Source organism: Aplysia californica, unplaced genomic scaffold (genome assembly GCF_000002075.1).
Source record: "Aplysia californica isolate F4 #8 unplaced genomic scaffold, AplCal3.0 scaffold00874, whole genome shotgun sequence".
NCBI classification, from domain to species: domain Eukaryota; kingdom Metazoa; phylum Mollusca; class Gastropoda; order Aplysiida; family Aplysiidae; genus Aplysia; species Aplysia californica.
The window spans coordinates 86070-107152 of NW_004798144.1; the positions used below are offsets into that span (position 1 = coordinate 86070).

Below are 21083 nucleotides of genomic sequence, written 5' to 3' on the forward strand. Positions count from 1 at the left end.
GGGGGGGCTAGGGCTAGTCGTTGATGCTATTTTTGCTTTATTTGTTTATTTTGCAGTTAATGTACATGTTGTTTTGTTTTGTTTTGTTTTTCTTTTCATTTCTAGTAAGTCACACTTGTTTTCTTTCGCCGTTTTGTTCCTTTGTGTCTTCCTTTGCCATTAATTCTTTTCACTGCGTGGGCGGTATCGTCTCGGAACACTACTAAATTTATAACAAACTGCGCGTAGGATATATCACGTATTACGCGCTAACTCGTTTAATTTCCGTACCCACTTTGCTGTCCATGATTCTATATTTGGCATATTCATGATTGTGCCGTTTTAATCAATATAGCCTACTACGAACAGCTTTTAACGCTTTGCAGTCACACACAGCCAGAAGTATTAAATACCCCATCTGGCCACACAGCAAGGAAAGTGACTGCAACGGACTTCTCGGGCCTGGTCAGGTGACCGGAAAGGATAATTTTCACCCGCGCATTATTGTGCCCAGTGACTGAAAATTGTTCATCTAATTAAGAATAGATGTGACGTCGATATGGGGAGAGCCGTGTGACCATAGACCAAGGAGGTTTAGACGTAGACCATAGACGTATACTCCATTGTCCTAGACTGCGTACTCTGGCGTACTTCCAGTTCATTAATTAAGGAGCTCACGATCTGTTGATTCAATTCGTGGCCAAATGAAGGACAAGGAGGGAGAGGTGCCGTGTGCCTTTGACTACTCGTTACCTTAGAATTGCAACTTTTTATCTGCGGAGTACCTAGGTTGGAGAAATGTGACGTCAAAAAGTTTGAGTCTCTCAGCATGTCAAGCCATTTCGAATGCAATTCTTTGAATATCTTCATAACGACTCCGTATAACCTTACGATTTTAATAGAGCTGGAAGAACATTTGGGTGCTAGTCTCATATGGTCTTCGTAACTAAAAACGGCCTAAAATGTCAGGTAGAATTTTGTACTTCTGAGGTAACGTACTGTGTACTGTGAGACTGATACTGTACCGTCCATTTGCGAGCTCCTGGTTCGCGCGCTTCGGCAGCCAGATTTCACTAAGAGCAAAGAGCAGAGACCAGTATACGTACAGTTAAATGTAAGACTTTTTATCTTTTATCTATCATTATCATTATTATTAATAATAATAACAACATTATTATTACGATATTATAAATAGCCTAACAATTATTATTATTATTATTATTATTATTATTATTATTATTATTATTATTATTATTATTATTATTATTATTATTATTATTATTATTATTATTATTATCATTATTATCATTATTATTATTACATTATTATCATTATCAATAACAATAACAATAATAATACTGTTATTATTATTATTATTTTTTTTTTTTTTAATTATTACTATCATTATCATTATCATTATCATTATTATTATTATTATTATTATGCAATCTTTGCGTGTAACTGATCGCAGTACATGCAGCTGCCTTTTCTCCTTGAAGTACAGCACCCAAGAATACTTTTTATCCTTCTGCGAAAAGGCTAAATACATGCATATGTTTTTCTTAGAAGTTTTGTGGGGATTTGTTTTGGGGGTGCTTTTTATTTCGTTTTTGTTTGTTCCTTTGTTTGTTTGTCTTCTTTTTTTTGGAAGGGGTGGGGGCGGTAAAGAGGTAAGAGTTTTCAAAAATCCTATTTCATTTTATTTAATTTTTACGGGGTGTTGGGGTGAAAAATAGCCATTACATGTACTAACATGAAGACCAATCTCGAATTTTCAAATATCATGTAATTTTTTTTATAATTTAATTTTTTCTTACGCTCATTTGGACTTAATTTAAAAAAAGATCGTTCTGGTAATCAAAAGTGTTTTGTTTGTGGGTTTTTTTTTCAAACATAGAGGAGCCTGGTCGTTTTATAAGATGAAATTGCAACAACTACTTAAATGATACCCAATCAGGGGCTTTGTGATTTTGTTACGTCACGCCTTTCGCTTGTTCGAGTTCTTTAGTTTTAGTAAAAGTTTTACGACATTTGCAACACAATAAGGTCATGTCAGTGCCGAAGATTAGAGGTGTTACAAGGGAGTAACAAACGTAAAAAAGAAGGAGGGGAGATAAAGACAACAGTTGTTTAATAGGAAAGAAGGAGCAAAACACACTAGAGCACCCGCTAACCACCCACTTCAAGTTCTTCTCCCGGTTGCAAGGTGTTTACTTTTGTGAGCAGAAATTTGCGTTTGTTAATGAGAGACTTGCTCATTATCTATTCTCATCAAATACATAGAATGCATCATAATGGGGGTTTTTTGTTTTTGTTTTAGTAGAGGTTTTTCGGCGCCCACAACTGCATAAGGTCATGTAAGCGCCGGAAGATTAGAGGTGTTACAAGCTAGTAACAAACATAAAAAAGAAGGAGGGTAGATAAGGATGATAGGTGTTTGATAGGAAAGAAGGAGCAAACCACACCAGAACACCCGCCAACCACCCACTATCATAATGTGTTTGCTGCAAGAAGTAGAACAAAAACAACAGAAGCGTACCAAACAGGCTACAAATTTGTGTGATATACACCACATTGAATCCTTTATTAAAATCTCACCTCCCGACCCCACCCCCCACCTCCATTATAGACACACACGTACACATAAACACACTCAACTCACGTGTAACTAAATATTGTGTCACGCCCCAATCGACTCAATTTAGACCGTTTCAAGGCAGGCCATTTCGACCCTGTCTACCTGTCGCAGGACCGACCCAGGCTGAACGGGACACAACGTCCCAACAAACAGACCGGAGATACACGGTTAGCTCTTTAGGGACGTAACAGACCCATAAACAGAAATGATGATAATAATATAATAGATAAATAAATCACATTTTATTTATCTACTTGAGGGAAATGTGGGTTACAGTGGCAAATTATATATAATATAACATAAATGCATAGGCTATTATCATAAAAATAATACAGTCGATCACAAATGCGTTGATCTGATGTCGTATGGGGAGTGAAAAAAAAAGATGAGCTCATCCGAAGTTCAACTTAAAGGTCTTGGATCTGTAAAGAATAGGAAGTGCTGGGACCCGAGAAAAAGACCAATATTAACCGAAAAATCAACACAAATAAGCGAGTTCCATACAAGAGGAGTCGATTGTTACACACATGAAGCTTAAATTACGTGGACATTAAATATACAATATGTTGCACCAATACAAAACAATTTTACAGACGTTCCACTGTTGGTCTCAATTGTGTAGCGCCTTGTTTTCGTTTTTATTTTGTTCTTTGCTTTTATGTTGTTGTTTTTTGTTTGTTTATTTGGTTGTTTTTGGTTAATTTTTTGTGTGTGGTTTTTTTTGTGTTTTTTTTTTTTTTGGGTGGGGGTGGGGGTGGGGGTGGGGGAGAGGTGCTAAGGTTATTGTGTCTTTGCTCAAAGACATAGGCTACCCCAGTGACGACCCATTTTAACCCCGTGTCACCGACATTTGCTTAACGTGATTACTTTTTAAACATCTGAAATCATTACTCACTTAGCCAGTGGAGCCCCATAAATTACATTTGGGAACATGACAATATGTCTGATCACCAGAAGACCAAAGGAAAATATGTTGAGATATATTTCAAATAATCAGGCACAAATCAGACGCTCGAATTAGCATATTTCATTGTGTATATTTTGTTGTTTCACGAGGAAGATCACGTGGAACCTGGAGAAGAATTTTTTTTTAATCGATGTACAGAAAAGTGGGAAGACATGGAAATAGAACATCAAAAGGCTAGCCCAGAATAGGGAAAAGTGGAAAGTGTTTGTTCTTGGCCTATACTCTGATCCAGGGTGAGAAAGGCATTGATGATGATGATGATGATGATGATGAGAAGGAGGAGGAGGAGGAGGAGGAGGAGGAAGAGGAGGAGGGGGAGGAGGGGGAGGAGGAGGAGGAGGATTTCCATGCTTTTTAAAGTTTCGGATGAAGAATGCAGTATTGTAAAAAGGGCATGTAACGAAGGGGTTAGACTACAAAACAGCGCGTTTTCAAGCGACCAGAATGAGAGTTACATTAAAGACTTAATTTTTCTTAAACCTCTTCATACAGAAATCGAACTAACATCATCTGTGTGTGACGGCGAAGCGCCAAACCGCAGTACTACACAATAGACGTCGATGGACCAAAGAGTTAATTACTAGTTAGCAACAGAATAGATATCTCCGTCGATCTACAAGACGTACAGTATGCTGCTTTCATCCACCCGCCCAGAAAACGATGTTATTGACAAACGCATAGTGAAGATCCCAGCTTAATTTGACGCGCACGAGCAGGCACTCAGATGAGGAGAGAGCCATTCGTGTGAAGCAGGCGGAGGTGGAGACGTTGTGGAGTCTTATAGGAAGACCTTGAGAAACGTGGTGGGATCGTTATCCTCATCATAATTATCAAAGTCGTCGACCTCACAATTAGTAATGTGTTTTTCATCATAATCATCTTCATAATAAAATAACTTTAAAAAAAAAAAGAAACAGCTGAGAATGAGAGTTTTGGGTAATTTTCGGTAAGAATTTTTTAAGATATTGGTTTTACCAAAACAGTTTACTGTTTCGCCTCGAAGTCTTCATCTGAAGCATCATCATCGTCACCAATTTCACCAGCGTCGGTGGAGCAGCTGTTAGTGAGGAACTGTGCCGTCTCATGCAGAAGACCCGAGTTCAATTCCCGATTGGGGAGAGTATCTACTGTCTTTATCGAGTTAAAAAAGACAAGTTATGGTCTCCAATCACATACGATCTCCTGCCAGATAGCAAAGTCCATAAAAGACCAAGTTTTTCACGTCATAATTAAGGCACAAAAACAGTGGCCTAAAAAAAACAGTTTCCATTTAAAATGATACATGTAGTCAAACCAGCTCAAACGGCCACCGGTCCAAGACAATCCCCTTACAAACGACCAATTCCCACATTCACCATTGCGTTTTCTTCACTGTCCATGGCATCCACTTTTCTCCTCGACAAAGGGTAGCCGTCTTTGGCAATATTATTGACTTGGAATTATTTTGCACTGTCCTGTTCCTTTCAAACGTCAGTGTATGATATATAAATATATATAATATATACATGTATGACAGTATATGAATAAAGCAAAAGCATTATCCCATAAGGTGCTCATCTGAGGACAGTGTAGACGTGTGATATTCCACCGATGACCAATTTGAGGAAGGGGGTGGGGACTGTTTTTTCCTCGGGTGTGCAGTGGGCCTAATATCACCCCTAAACCAACTACATACAGGAAGAGAGGAAAAGAAAAATGCAAAAATGATTAGGTTCAACGCCCCCTGTAAGCTTATTTAAGAGACGGGACCTCCAAATTTAACATCCATCTTCTGAAAAATTAGCCAAAGGGGAAAACTCCTGGAAGGTGCCTTGCGCTCTACACATTATCGGAGTACGCTGAGTCTCGAACCCCTAAATTCGCAATCTCATGATCACGAGCCGGGTAGCATAAACACTAAACTATTAATGCCATGAAAAAGGGTAAGAACAGAAGGGTTGCAGATCGTTTTGTTTCAAAGTCTTTTTCAGCACATGAGAACACTTACACCGGCGTCTTTGATGTAGTGGATAGGCGCGTTGCCGTCACACAGACATGGGAGACCCAAGTTCGATTCTAAAGTGGGGAAAATTTGTATCAAGTATCTCGGTCTTTCTGCTGGGATCTTGCACCACTCTAGTCCCGGGTTGGCTCTGACAGGCAGGGTCGGAAGTCCACCACCGAAATGATCAAAACAGTGTCGATGAGGTGTAAAAACGGACACATTAAAAAAAAAAAGAACATTTACAAGCCATGACACCTGATTTACACTGTAATCATGTGTGTGTTTGCTTGAGTGAGTGTATGTAGTGAAGACACTTTAGATTTAAAGGTCATATGAATACTTATTACATGATCTTGTTGTAAGTATTCATATGACCTTTATTAAAGCGTGCATCAGAATACCATTGAAGATAATCAGAAAAAAGAGTACGTATCTAGCTTAACACTAACGGTATTAATTAATGTTTTATATTACTATTTATTTATATTATGCATGTGACTGTGAGCCTGTTTGTGAGTGCAAGCATACCAGTTTTTTAGTTTTCGTAAGTGTTTTATGGCACTTGCAGCACAATACAACGAGGTCATAAAAGTGCCGAGGATTAGTTGGTTTAAAAAAAATTATAGTAGAGGGTTTTACGGCGCTCGTAACTGCATAAGGTCATATGAGCGCCAAGGGGTGGTTGTCAACAGAGAAGTCTTTACAGGGAATGAGACTTACTCTGTTCACCTCTCTAGCTTCAACAGCACAAGGTCTGCTTCAACTATCAAGGCACCCCGGAAATGGAAGGTCACAAGAGTGTGACAAACATACAAAAGAAGTAGAGGAAAATGACAATAGTAAGGATTGGGAAAGAAAAAGCAGCAGTTCCCTGTTGTAGATCAGGCACAGTTATGAGCGTGACATGAATCAGCCCATTTACAATTCTACCGTGCTTGGACGAGAAATGTCCCCCCTTTGGGAATGGTCTAGAGACACTACAGTCAGTGGCACTGCCCCGCGGGATTAGCCCGGATGATTAGAGGTGTTACAAGAAAGTAACAATCACAAAAAAGGAGGGGAGATAAAGATGATAAAAGTCTGATAGGAAAGAAGAAGCAAACCACACTAGAGCACCCGCCAACCAACCGCGAACACTAGTTTGGCTATGAGCACCGGTGTGTGAGGAAGAAAGGATGTGTGAGGGAAGAGTGTGTGTTTATATGGGTGTGCACATGTTCGTGCGAATGCACGTGTACACATGTTTGTGTGTGTTTGTGTTTGTGTGTACATGCCAGGATCTGGACAATAAAGATGTGTCCTATCTAATCTAATCTCTATTTGCAATCTTCAATAAGAGTGGACTTGACAAGAAAACACAGAAGAACACCAAGCACTCACACAGACAAAATGTTTAAGCAAAACAATGGTTTACAGAAGCATTAAAAGAGAATTTTATTCCACATCTTTTTACATATACAATTCATGATCTGCTTCATTGCAATCTTCTTAAAACTATTTTAACTGCAACTGCACTAAAAAGAAGAACAATGTGTTCTGTATAATGTGTATGGGGTACTAATTTTGAAAACCTATCAGACAGACTTCACTGACATCAAAAGTATAAATATGCAAACTCTCATTTTTTCTGACACACACACACATGTGTAAGCACACAATCACACACATACATGCGTACGCATGCACATTCTCACACACACTACACATACAAAATACATGTATTCTCCAACACTCTCAGATCTACGCACAGTTATCCCTTGTACAAAATAACCAGTACAATTAACCATTCCCTGATAATCAATAAGAGTCAGGCAAAATCATGATCGGTAAAGGAAGGCAGTTGTAAGAAAACATTGTCATGTAATATCCTTTCTTCTAAATAAAGTACAGTAAAACTCTGCAAACATGAACTTCACGGGGCCAGAGAATTTCTTGTTGATTAGCAGATTGCTGTTGTCAAGGAAAATTGCAATGCATAGAAATATGTTAGGCAGCGTGGTGGAATCAGGCTCTCGTCAAAATAATCAAAGTGAAGAGACTGGCATTTTTCCGCAGGTTTGCAAATTTTTATCAAATTTTTGGTTTTTGGCTCAACACCTTCCCTGACCATTAAAGAACTCATTTCTGTGTGGATTTTTCGGGAAAGCGTTGATTAAAGAAACAAAAATGTTAATGTTCAGTTACCACGGACTCTTAAGCTTAGGAAATAACTAATCTTTGGCGGGCATTTTCTCACTAATTTTACCTCTGAAAACAGGTGACCCCCACCTCCTTCTTTCGCAAATATCTCGACTTGTATTCAAGATAAATGGATGTTTTTTTCATCCAAATAAATACCAGTGAACAAGCTTTAAGATGATACAAATAACTCTACATGCCCAAAAAATTGACGAGAGCCTGATTCCACCACGCTGCCTCACATATACAAGGGAAGCATATCAGAACGTTTGAAATCCTTTTCTGGCGACAGGAATATCAAACAGTCTATAGTAATGTTATTCTAGAGCTGGGACCTCTACACATTAACACCCACATCTTCAAAAGGACTGAAGCAAGAACTGAACAGTACTGAAAATTTCCCAAACAATCCAAGTTCAAGAATGCCATATTGGGGTTTGCTAGGATTTGATCCAGGGCCATCCATACCATAGTCCAGCACGACATCAACTGAACTAATGGCACGCTAATAACAGAGCTTTTGTTCACATTAAGTGTCAGTGAGACATGAAGAGCAACCATTTCTTGTGGGTTCCCATAGAGAGTTCTCTGCATTTCTTTCATGTTAAAAGTTGCGTAAAAATAGCTAATACAGTGTATCAATGTGCATGCATCCAATTGCATCCTCTGTATACACTATGACCAGACTCTAAAAAAACAAAAACACTTGCCATATTAGCAAGAAAAAAAAAACAACTTAAAAAAATCAAGACAAAGATGTGAAATTGCTGCAACAGACCAACCTGCGTTCCAGGTTATGTATCACTGACAAAGAAACACAAACATCTCTACATTTCCTTCAACGCTTATTTTATCAAATGTAGTCTACGTAAAGTGTAGAACACAAACTAGGATTCATCTTTTCCTTGCAACATATTACAAGTGATAGAAAAAAAATATGACCAGTAGATTAACACAGCCGAAAAGAAGAATATATGACCTCAATAATAATAAATATACGCAAACTAATGCACTTTAAACTTCTGCGGTCTAAGCCATACTTATTTCCTTTGAGAGACCACACACAGCGAAAGATGGATTCATGCACAGGAAAGGCACACACTCACACACACACATTAGACGATACGTTCACACCACATCAGTCACTATCGTCGTCATCCTCATTGTCTATCCTGCTTTGTCTGATGGCCATATTCATGACATCCTTCACCTCGGGCCGCTCGGGCTTCTCAATATCCGACTCCACGGCTCCCACCTGTGCTAGCATCCACTCCAGCTCTGTGAGGAGACAAGACAAGTTGAGTTATTAAAGCAAGACCCCATGACCGTAGTTAGATTTTTTTTTCTAAGATGCAGATCAGGATAATGGTGTCGAAAAAATAGAAGGAATCGGCCACATAAGAGCACCCACCAATGATATTGAGAAAAAGGATGAACAATTTAAATATTCTTTTCAACTAAAATTCTAGAATCAAGTTTGAGAGATTCACAAATATAGTTCCGTGGCACTGTGAATGAAGCCAAATTCACTTTTTGGGGGGGAAAGTGTTTTACAGCGCTCATAACTTAACTGCATACGGTCATATAAGCACTCAGGACACATTAAACATTTTCATTTTGGAAGGAATTAACTTTAAAATTTGCCAGGGTGGCGTCCGAAGTTTACTCTTATAGATTTTGGACCACCAAGGGATCTTTAACGGGTGTAGCTTGTACACAGAACCTCCAAGATTTTTCACCCTTATCCGAAAAGGCTAGGTGTTAGATCTTGTTTACTTTATAGAAAAGGAAGTCTTTCAAATGTAAAAGTAACTCCGATATCACAAAACTTTATCAGTTTATGACATGCTCCACCGATGATATTGTGTTGTGATGGGTTTATAGATTGATTTTGAAAAATGGTCCATTTTATTCATTTTTCACTGCAAATGTTTAACACCATCACCAGCACAATTCAGTTCACGTAAGAGGTGGGTTGCTTCAACAAAACTTGTAAGGCCAACCTTGCCTGTTTGGTGGAATATCCAAACAGAAGGAGAAAAGATACTTGATAAGAGGTGACGGGACCTATTTCATATTGCAGAAGCACAACATACAAAAACATATGACAAATTCCTGACTATTATGATGGAAATGTAAACCTCACACACAACTTAAGAAATGTTAACTTAAAATATGTACATATGGAAAGCCTTTTTTTTTTTTTTTTCCCCCCCGTGTCCTGATTTTGGTGCCCGTTTTTGTTGGTTACGTAAAAAGAAAGTAATGGTGCAGATTGTTATATGAAAGGGGAATTGTTGAGTCGGTAATGATGATGATGATGATGATAATGCTGCTGATGATGATGATGTTGTTGGCGATGGTGACGGTAATGGTAATTGTGATGGTGAGCATGAGGATGATTATTTATGCTGGCGATGATGATGTTCCAATGTAGGAAATGACATGCGTGTTAGTCTTAGTGTTAAGTTTGTTTGGTGCTTACTCTAGATCCCCGCTAGGCTGTCCTGTGGGGCAGGACACAACCCTCATTCCCAACTCCTCGCATAGAGTGACCAAAAATTTGGATATAATTCGTCATCTTCATCCCTAGCATTTAATAAAAGTAGGCCGAAAAATCACATGGGGGCCGCTTCTAAGTGATGACATTGTTAGTGTGTTTGTTACCCTATGTCTATGCTATCATATTTTCAAAACAGTGAAAGGAATGTGGCCAATAATCTTCGTAAAAATTAACTTTCATAGTCATATGGAAAAACTTAAATGACAAACGAAATGTAATTCTGATATATAAAATTGGAAATACAGACCTGATATATGACAAAAGAAAATGCTAACCAGATATATGACAATGTAAATATAGACCTTATCTAAAACAATTGAGAGCACATACCATCTTGTTTCAGATTCATTCCTCCTAATGCAATTGGACCAATCCACTGCTTTTTCAGATCTCCTTCCAAATAGACAAATATTGTTGGCAGGTTTTTGTCCGGGTAGTTGGGTATGCACACAGAGGACACACTCTTGAGGAACTTTGTCTGTGGGAACTTGCGGGCCAGGTTCGTGATATGATTGTTGACTAGCTTGCAGATTGGGATTCTGAAAGAGCAACATTTAATACATGAGAAAAGGCTTCACAAGAAAAGGCAGACTTAAAGTTAAAGAAAAAGGTAAAAACTAAAGGACCAAAAAGTAAAAAGCAGAAGTTTGGGGTGACTAAAAATTAACATTTTGCAAGAGAGAAAGAGTTCATTTCGAGCACAATACATGGATATATTATACATGATCTGAGACAAACCAACAGTCCCAGTCACAGTTACTTGCTAATAAATAATTCAGAGTTCTGAAATCTGAAAAGGACACAAGGAACTTACACGTTAACTTAGTCACATCTTACAACATTCACATATTTATGTGAAGTGGGGTAGTAAAATCCTTCACATAAGTCCCTGAATCATTATTCAGGAAGGACATTATGACAGTACATCAATCTCTTGGCCTATTAAAAACAGTTCGCATTTTATTTATATTCACAAACACATTCTACTAAGATATATGCAAGTAGCTATGATCCACATCACTGACATGCAAGCACTGCGACAGAATCTGCGCTTCAAACATAGGAAGAATTAGCTATGAAAGAAGCTGCATGAAGACAACCTTGAGACCATCTTAAGCTAAATTGACCGTCTGCATAGAAGAAAAGATCCATACAAAGTGATAATAGCTTATGCAAAACAATGTGCCCATTACTTCATTTTTTTAAAAATTCTTCAATAAGCTTAGCCAATATGGGTTGCGACGTGGTGGAATCAGGCACTCGTCAGTTTTTGGGCATGGGGTTATTGGTATCATCTTAAAGCCTGTTCATTTGCCTTGCTTTTGATGAAAAAAAATCCATATATGTTATAGAAGTCCAAATAGTTACGATTGAAGGAGGTCAGGATTACCTGGTTTCAGAGGTGAAATAAGCACGAAATAGCCTCCAAAGTTTTGCCATATCCAAAGTTTAAGAGTCCTTAGAAACCGAAACTAGACATTTACTGTGCTTTTAATAAATCTTTTTCAGTAAAATCGACACAGAAATGAGTTTATAAATGGATATAAAAGGTTTTAAGCCAAAAAAAAAAAAGAAAATAAGAAAGGAATAGCCCAACAATCAGAAAAATGCCAATTTCTTTGATTTCACTATTTTGATGAGAGTAGAGCCTGATTTCACCACGATGACTCGCATATTAATGTCTGAGACTTCCTACAACATTTTTATTCAATGTAATCCTCACTGCAAGTAACCATAAACACTCACAAACACCAGGTTCACATACATTCACTTAAACAAAACTCACATACCCATTAAACACCCTCTCACAACAAAACAATCTCCCTCACTTACATGCTCACATTATCATTCCTGCATAATGAAGACCTACTACCTGCAAATACAAAAGTCAGGCAACAAGGTGAAATCAGGCGCTCGTCAAAATAATGAAATCAAAGAAACTGGCATTTTTCTGGTTGTTGGGTAATTTTTATATATTTTCTTCATTTTGCTCAACACCTTTCATGTCCATTTGAAAACACATTTCTGAGAGGATTTTACTGAAAAACATTGATTAAAGGCACAACAAATGTAAATTTTCAGTATCTATGGACTCTCAAGCTGTGGAAGTCACCAAACTTTGGCGGCCATTTTCTCATAAATTTGACCTCTGAAACGATGTGACCTCCACCTCCTTCAATTGCAAATATCTTGACTTCTAATCAAGATAGACACATATTCTTTTCACCAAAAGCAAGGCAAATGAACAGGCTTTAAGATGATACCAATATCTCTGTATACCCAAAAATTGACGAGCGCCTGATTCCACCGTGCCGTGACACAAATGTTACTTGTAAGATCCAGAGACTTAAGAATCACTTAACATCATAACAGCAGAAGTGTATCTTTTAAACATTGGTCCTATGTCCAGAAAAAAAGTGAGTTACAATTAAATACTGAACAAAACTTATTATGATTTAAAGAAATGTTCTGAGAATATACTGAGCACTCTTTTTGGAAAAAATAACAAACAAAAAGCAATTTTTCTGAAGCCCTGACAGTAACAAAAACTCAGGACTCACCCATCCTTGTAAATGTGCAGCACCACCCATATCCCCTCCCCAGCATTGTTGACCTCTGAAACATAATCGGCTTTGCTAATCTCCCCGACGTCACCGAACCGCGCCTTCATCTGGGCTGCCCTCATTTCCGCCATTCTCTGGCGTCTGGAAAACAGTATGAGAGAAGGATTAACATGAATATCAGTTCAAACTATTTCACAAAAAGACAGTAATCAATAGAACCTAAATGATGACATATTTAATCAAACCCGGATTTGAAGTGTACAGGTAAGGTTCTTAGCCTTTGCACGCCGAAGACCTGTTCCCAATACCTATCTGGGGAGGTTATTTCATTGAGTATTTTTGTCCATTTGATGCGATTCTGTACCACATTAAGAATCCCATTTAGCAAAGTTCCAGAAGGAGTTGATGTTGACTCTGAGTCAGCGATGCAACTTCCAGAGTTCCCAGAAAATGGGTAAAGAAAAAAATAACCCTGAAATAGAATAGGCAGAACACTCCAAAGCACCATACCAACACATACTTAAGTATGTTTTAAAAAGCAAAACATGTTACCATCATCAAGTGCCTGATTTGCGGCAGACATGATTTATCCAAAGAGAGAAATTGCCAAGTTGTAATCACGAGTTTCAACTGGCTTTTTCGCAGTCAAGAGGGCAAGAAGATCTATTCAAGAGTCTCACATGAAAACAAAATTTTCAAGCCCATCGGAGTCAGCCTGAGGATTGGAAAACAATCTAGATTTTTTTCCCCTTTATTTCAAGCCACACTAATTTACATGTTGTGCTATTCGTATGTCTCCCTCTGCAAAATAAACCCAAAACAAAACATTAATAACACAAGCATGGGTAAAGCAAACAGGAAACATAAGCTTCAAGAGTTGAAAAACGAAGAAACTGTACTTCTTGTCGTTAGAATAGAGATACTTTGACTTTAAACTTCTCAACCAAAACAAACTATAGGTTGCGGGTCATTTGATAGCATAAACTTGTGCATAACACTAAAATACACCACAGCACTCTGACGTAATCCCCGTTCACTATGGTGCGCACCATTTGGCTCAATTTTTGAAAAAAATTAAGGGCAATGTAGAAAGCTGCACATACTCTCATCTACAGGAACACTGGTGTTTGGCACTTCATTTGGGTGCCCATGGTGAGCACGCTTTGCGACAGTCAAGGAATATTATGATTCAAGTCTATACTTTACTTAAACAGAACGTGAGCCGAGTGATCCAAGCAAATCTCCATATTTCACACATGAGACATCCGCATTTCATGTGTGAAATATAAGGATTTACTTCATTCGACACGCAATTCTTAAACAACTCTATGTATGGTGTAAATTGGAAACTAGGCGCTTTACCAAATTAAAGCAAAAGATCTCAAAAGTAAAGCTGATATTTGTGGTGTTGTTTCGTAACTTGGCCCATTCAGGGTAGAAGTCCCCATAGCGGTATTAATCGAAAATGCATTATCTGTCGGACTTGCTTTCACTGAAACAACAGATACAGCTAATTAACAAAACGGACGGTTAAAATTGACAAATAGTTTGATGTAAGCACCACTGAAGCGAGCTTTGACAATAAAAAGATTGTTTGTGTAAAACAAAAAACAAACAGCATATAAACATTTACCTTGAAAATCTCTTTCTTACCTGTACTGTTCAAACATCCTTTCATCTTCCTCATCAATATCATCTTCTCTCTCATTCAGTTCATCATATGTCATATCACCAAGGCTCTTTCCTGAAAGTAAAAAGAGGGGATAGATTCGAACATTTATTCTGATGCTACTGATACAGCAAATTTCATGAGTGCAAAAAATTATCAAGAGAGAAAAGGTAATGAGCAAAACAATTTTAAAATGATCAAGGTGCTGTAAAAAGTTATTCTTTACATCAACAGAGAACACAACTTATTCTTTACCATATTAAATATATTCAAATACCAGTCTAATACAAAATTAACCAGTCTAATGCAGAATAAATCTCAAGACATTGAGTTTGAGCGTTCAGTAAATCAGTGTAATGGTTTGCTGTGTGGGATGGGGAAGAAGTTATATTATTTCAAAGGGAGACAAAAAGGCGAACTACTTAACCGACACCGGCAAAGTTGCTTCAGGGCTCATTAACCGCGTGAACACGGCAGGCTGCGGAGTCACGCTAACTAAAACTAAAAGTAACAGAATCTGGCGAAAAGTGACGCAGTGAACTATGGCTGAATAACTCTGGTCTATAACTACAACATGAGATGGTTTTAAATAGTATTAACAGTTTTCAGAGTGATCAAACAGGATTTATTTCTTCATATATATTTCGATGGTACTGACCTTACAAGTGTTACTCACGTGAGTCACAGAGATCTGATTCTGGAGTAGCCTTATCTTTCCAATAATATTTATCTCAATTTAGCTAGCTCAGGTATGTGCAAATCTCTTGTTCTAGTAACACAGGTGTAAAATATAAAAATATTCCTTTTAAACAAAAAATGTTCTGGTCACAGATTAACTATCAGCATTTGGAGATGAAGCTAAGTTGTGATAAAACTTCTTTGTTCGCATTTCACTGAGAATAAAGGTAAAGTCCAGAGCCCACTTTCTTTCTTGGTCTGCCTTTGAAAAATGACAAATATTGTACCTGGGGGAGGGTGATAGTGATATAATCTAAATAAAAGTCTGCAATAAAAATTGTTATGTATAAAATCATTATTACTTTAAAGAACTGGAAAAAAATTAGACATAAAATGAACACACCATAAAACAAAAGGGTTTTTGGGTGCTTATTCTACTTATTAGTAGTACCTTGTGATTTCGATTCCACTGTTTGCTCCACCAAGTCCACAATGTCTTCCTCTGTGACTTCTTTCTCAAGCTGTGGGATGATGTTGTGTCGGCGGAGGGCATCATTCCACTCAGTGTCTTCATATTGGTTCTGTGGAAGGAAATTCAAGCACTTTATAAAGTTCAGAACAAGCAAGACTTTGTTTTGTGAGGAAACCTTGTTTAGTTTAGTGATAGGATGTCAGACTGACAATAAGGTTATGGGTTTGATCAGCCTGACAGAAATATCCTCAAGCAAACGATGAAACCTCTTATAATATTTTTCTAATCTTCTGCTCATTGACTTTTAAGCTGTCAGTTTGGTGCTTCAGCAACTGGTAACAAAAAAATAATCATATAATATAATATGCATTCGTGAAAGCTGTTTATGAATTCATTTGCAGAGTAAAAATAAGAATGTGAATGTTTCGGTGATGATTTGAGTATGTATGTTTTATCTTCTTTTAAAAAGAAGGCATCTTTTTTAGGTTCGAATCGCCACAACTAAAATATTTCAGGTTAGGGACCAGCTTTGATCCAGTCTGTCAGACCAACCCAGGCTAAGGGCACGATACAACGTACCAGCAGAAAGACTAAGATACTTGATAAAGAATTCCCCCCACACTGGAATTATAACCCAGTGCCCATTGAGGCATAGGTTCTCTTACAAACCAATCACCCAACTCGCAGCCTTTAAAACAAAGGCTTGTTTTCAGACAGTGAGTCGGTTTGTGCCACGATGGTCGCTTTGCACTTTGCACTTTGCACCCTGAATCTGGCTAGCCCTGCCTACCAAACTCGAACCGATCGTGCTAATGGGCACTGAGTAATTGTACCCGTGTCTTCTGCATACAATAAAAAAGCTAAAAAAATGGAAGTGGCTAGAATAGAAATACGATCTACCTCTGACCCCGGGTGAGACTTGCCAGCGTAGGCTATTCTCACCCGGTGTGAAACAAGACCTGTCTTTCCTCATTTTGGAATACTGTCTATCAGTGTGGATGTTCAAATTGATAAAAGCCAAGAAAAAATTACCTTATAGCACAAAAGTAAGCTAATTTGATCGTCTTCAAAGATGCTATGGCTATTCCACTTTTCGAATCGAGCCGAACTACGCGGGTTGCCATTTTGTTTTGCCCCGAAGTTCTCACAAGATCTACTCCTCCCCCCTCTCTCTCTCTCTCTGTCTCTTTCTGAATATATAGGCCTACTGTCTATCGGTGTGGATGATCAAATTGACCAAAACAAAGTTAAAAATGATTTTAAACAAGAAAACTATATTAATTTGGTTGTCTACAAAGATGCTACGGCTATATAACTTTCCGAATCGAGCCGAACTACGCGGGTCGCCATTTTGTTTTGCCCGGAAGTTCTCGCGCTACTCCTCTCTAAAAATGCACGCTTTTAGGCTAACACTAACAGTAGTAATAGATCTAGAACATTTGTTCACAGCACAGAATTCTATAATTCTGTTATCACAGTGTAGAATTCTGTGGTTCAGAGTAAACGCTTCACTTGTTGGCCTAGGCTATAACGGTGAACGCCCACCGGGTGAAAATAGCCAAAAGACTCGCCTGCGCTATTCTCACCCGGGGTGAGAATAGAGGTGGCCAAAAACATACCCAGTCTGGTGCACACTGCCAATTTGATTCATTGGAATCAATCAGGGCCAGCTAGATCTTCCTTCATGGAGGGACGAAAGCTGCATTATTATTTAATGTGTTAAATTCTGCAGCACAAATTACATGGGAACAAACACAGTAGTAGAATCTAAACTAAATCTAGATCTAGAAATCTAGATCTAATTAACTCCCAAAATCTGCATCTCTGCTTGCAGTCAGAAAAGAAGCAAAAGTAAAGGCAAAGGCATGTTTACACCAACTCGCCATTACTGCCAGCAGTTTTGGTGATCTTGTTTATAATTTATACGACTTTTATGATGAATCTGATGATGAGATGGGAATGAAAATATGAAGTAAAGTGGAGTTAAACCGTGGCATGGCAGATGAGCCACGACCACGGACAACACAGACAACTCAACAACAGGACAGCTCTGGGGCTGGGCTGTCCAAAGTTGGGTAGCGCTCACCATAGCCATAGATCTAGTTGTAACAAACCGAACTAGAAATCTAGTGACAAAGTCAATTTAGACAAGCCATGTGTTAATTGGTCTTCTTACCTGCATATTGGTAATGGGAAGCACAGTTAGGACTCAAAACAATATCTTAGAGACTGTTGGTGAAATGAAAAGTCACGCCTTCTCTATTCTGTTCAATGCCAACTATGACACGGAAGTAGAAGGGAAGGGGGGTACTCCAGACTCCAGGAGGAAACCTCTTCTCCAGATTTTAGCTTACTTCTAAAGTAGTTGTTCACCCTATATCTTTTGACTAGATCTAGTCTTATATATATATATATTCTTTAGTAAAAACAAAACAAAAAACCGAAATAATTGTGTGATTCTGTTTTTATTAGATAGCATATTATTTTCATTTAGCATATCTGTTTTTCTTGTGAGTTTCACAAAGGAATATTAACCAAAATAAAATAAGAATGCTCAATCTGGAACGTCCTAGGTCCATAGCTAACAATGTTTCTAATTTTAGTTAAGTTCCCCATATCAGCCTCGCTTTCAAAGGAAGTCTCCGTTTATTTTGTCCAAATATGGTCTTTTTCTATAAATAGAACCAATGACTAATAAGGAGAAAAAAGTCAAGCAGAGAGTTTTACCTGAGATTGTTTGAGTCATTGACTAACACAATTTTAAAAGAATCATAATATTGATCATATTACATGATCAGTTAATCTTTTTTTGTGTGATGTTTTTTTCCTGTTCCTGCTTTTTTCGTATTATCAAAAGAATGTTGATGTAAACAATCTCAGATTTTGTTGGAGTTGTGCTTTTTGCCCGTTATAAACCATTGTTGTGAAGGTGTAGCCCTCTCGAGCTCATATCTCCTTTCAATGGCCTTTCAAACAAGAAGGCTTACCCGGACGAGAACTAAAGCCGCTATCGCTATACAGTGCAGCCTCTCAATAACAGCATAATATGTCGGGTAGTGTTGGGTCGGGCTCGCAAAATTAGCGTCCGCGAGTAACGTCCAACCCGCTGGCACAACCCGCAAACGAGCAGACGGGTAACGAACCGTCCGTTTGTGAAGAGTAGAGTTGGGTCGGGCTCACAAAATGAGTGTCCGCGAGTAACGATTTACCCGCTGGCATTACCCGCAAACGAGCGGACGGGTAACGAACCGTCCGTTTGTGAAGAGTAGTTCGCTACTCGCTACTCGCTACACATCGGACAGTCAACAGTTCGTTTAGCGAGCGAGCGGACGGGCGGACCGAGAGACTCCATGAGACTTTATGCATTCGAGCGGGCGGGCGGGCGGACGGACGGACGGGAACGACTCCTTCCATTGCCTACAACTTTTAAACTCCCCCCCCCCCCTAAAAAATAATTTAAAAATCACCCTCCTGCCTCACATTGTAGCTAGGCGTTCATGACGGAAATTTCCGCCGCCCCCCCCCCCCCCCCCCTCCCTCGCCTTTGAGATAATTGGAACGTACACAGTGTGCCCCACGCACGAGGTGAAAGGTTACACACATAGTACTACGTCACCAGCCTCTCTCACTCCCTGAGGCATCGCTAGTGGTTTGAAACATTATAGGCCTAATTAACAAACAATAGACTGTGGGCCTGACCTCGCGTCGAGTATCTCGTCTGCTAGAGTTCGTCTGTTAAAGTTTGCCTTCTCGCCCAGTGAATAAAATTGTGGAGCGGACCCAAAAAACGAACTGTCTTGAGGTTCGCAGTTCGCTCTTATGGCCGTCCGTTACCCATTCGCTCTGACTGAGTCCGCGAGTGACGAACCCGTCCGTCCGCTCGCCCCATCTCTAATGTCGGGACCAGAAAAAAATGTCGTTATAGAGAGTTGTCGTAGAGGCAACAAAAAATTACTAATGATATATAATATAGGAAATATCTGGACCTGGGCTCCATGTCGTCATAATTAGAGGATGTCGTTATATCGAAGGTCGTATGAGAGGCCAAACTGTAATTATAGACTAGCGTGATATGTAGGCTATACGTATCGATCCCCGCGCAACGGCGATCGTGCACGGTCAGGATGGGTGCGTGACCGGCACAATCGAACTACCTAATAAGATAAACATCAAGCATCTAAATACTTGAACGTAATGAAACAAAATATAGCAATACACTGTATAAGCAATTTAATGACATTAAAACGTGTCTGAGCATATCACCAAGAGATTCCCGGTCCTTTTTATCAGGACCAAAACAAAGGTTTTAATGCGCTGATGACAGTTCCAAACCTAAAAAAAGTGTAACATCATAGTAGAACAACTGTCACTTCAGACAATAGGAGTGTGGTGGACACCGTCGAGATCGCAGTCTGTGTATATATGCATTGCCAACATTGTCATGTAGTTGTCTAGTAGAACAGAAACGTCACGGAAGACTTCCAAAGGCTGGTGCCTACAATTTCCTTTAAGGGGGGGGGGGGGGGGGGGTACTCCCCCAAAGTCAAAATTCGGCTCAAAATTATGGAATTAGAGTTGTAGGCATTTTTAGCTTCCTCGGCATCTCCTACAACTATTTCATAGCATAAGAACCCCCCAAAAACGGTATTTTTTCCCATACCGGGCATGTTTGTCACCGCCATTTCCTCTTAATGTCAGTATTTCATTTTTCTTTATAGGCCGTTTTCTCAAAACGCGACTTTTCTCTATAGTTTTTTGAATAACTCGACCATTTTTCATCCAATCTTCATGAAATGTTCACAGAATGAAGAGAAGATGTAATACTAAAAATGTGTATGTTGAATTTTTGTTATAAGGACTAGATCTAGATTCTAGATTTTTGTTGGTGGTGTTGGATTTTCGCGGATTTTTTTGCAAACTTGACTGCTACCTCAGGAAAAAATTCATTAAAAATTTTCTAATTTGTTTAGGAAAAAAACAACAGACAAATTTTTAGATCTAATGTTTGTGAACATGCATGCAAAAAAACAACTAATCATTTTCCATGAGCGATAAATTTAAGTGCGGTATTCATTAAGTAAGTCTCTGGACATGTCAACAAAATCCAATATTGCCGCCGTATCCATGGAAGCGAAACATTTTTCTCAAATTTGATTGCTGATTTTAAGACTCCTTACTATATTATGCTTATTATATGTGTGAAATTTGGTAAAATTCGGTCCAGTAATAAGCGAGATAGCATTCAGGTGTAGCCCCCCCCCCCCCCTTAAACGACCCAATTATGTCGAGTTGGGGATATTTTTAGAAGAAAAAAAATTAACATTTTTCTGGAGAAAATAAGCTGCACTCTTTATACTAACAGACGTCATAATTATAACTTTATGCAACTGA

General features: G+C 38.6%; 1 protein-coding gene across 1 annotated transcript; it reads right to left on the reverse strand.

The window, feature by feature from the left end:
• Window positions 1–8493: 8493 nt before the first annotated feature.
• On the reverse strand, window positions 8494–18004 carry LOC101858221 (phosducin-like protein 3). Its single transcript, XM_005110314.3, has 6 exons — window positions 17869–18004; window positions 15672–15801; window positions 14527–14617; window positions 12871–13014; window positions 10640–10848; window positions 8494–9024 (listed from the first exon to the last, which is right to left on the reverse strand). Exons 1-6 carry the CDS (start codon window positions 17872–17874, stop codon window positions 8885–8887), a joined length of 720 nt encoding a protein of 239 aa, XP_005110371.1. The 5' UTR covers window positions 17875–18004; the 3' UTR covers window positions 8494–8884.
• Between the last annotated feature and the right edge of the window lie 3079 nt (window positions 18005–21083).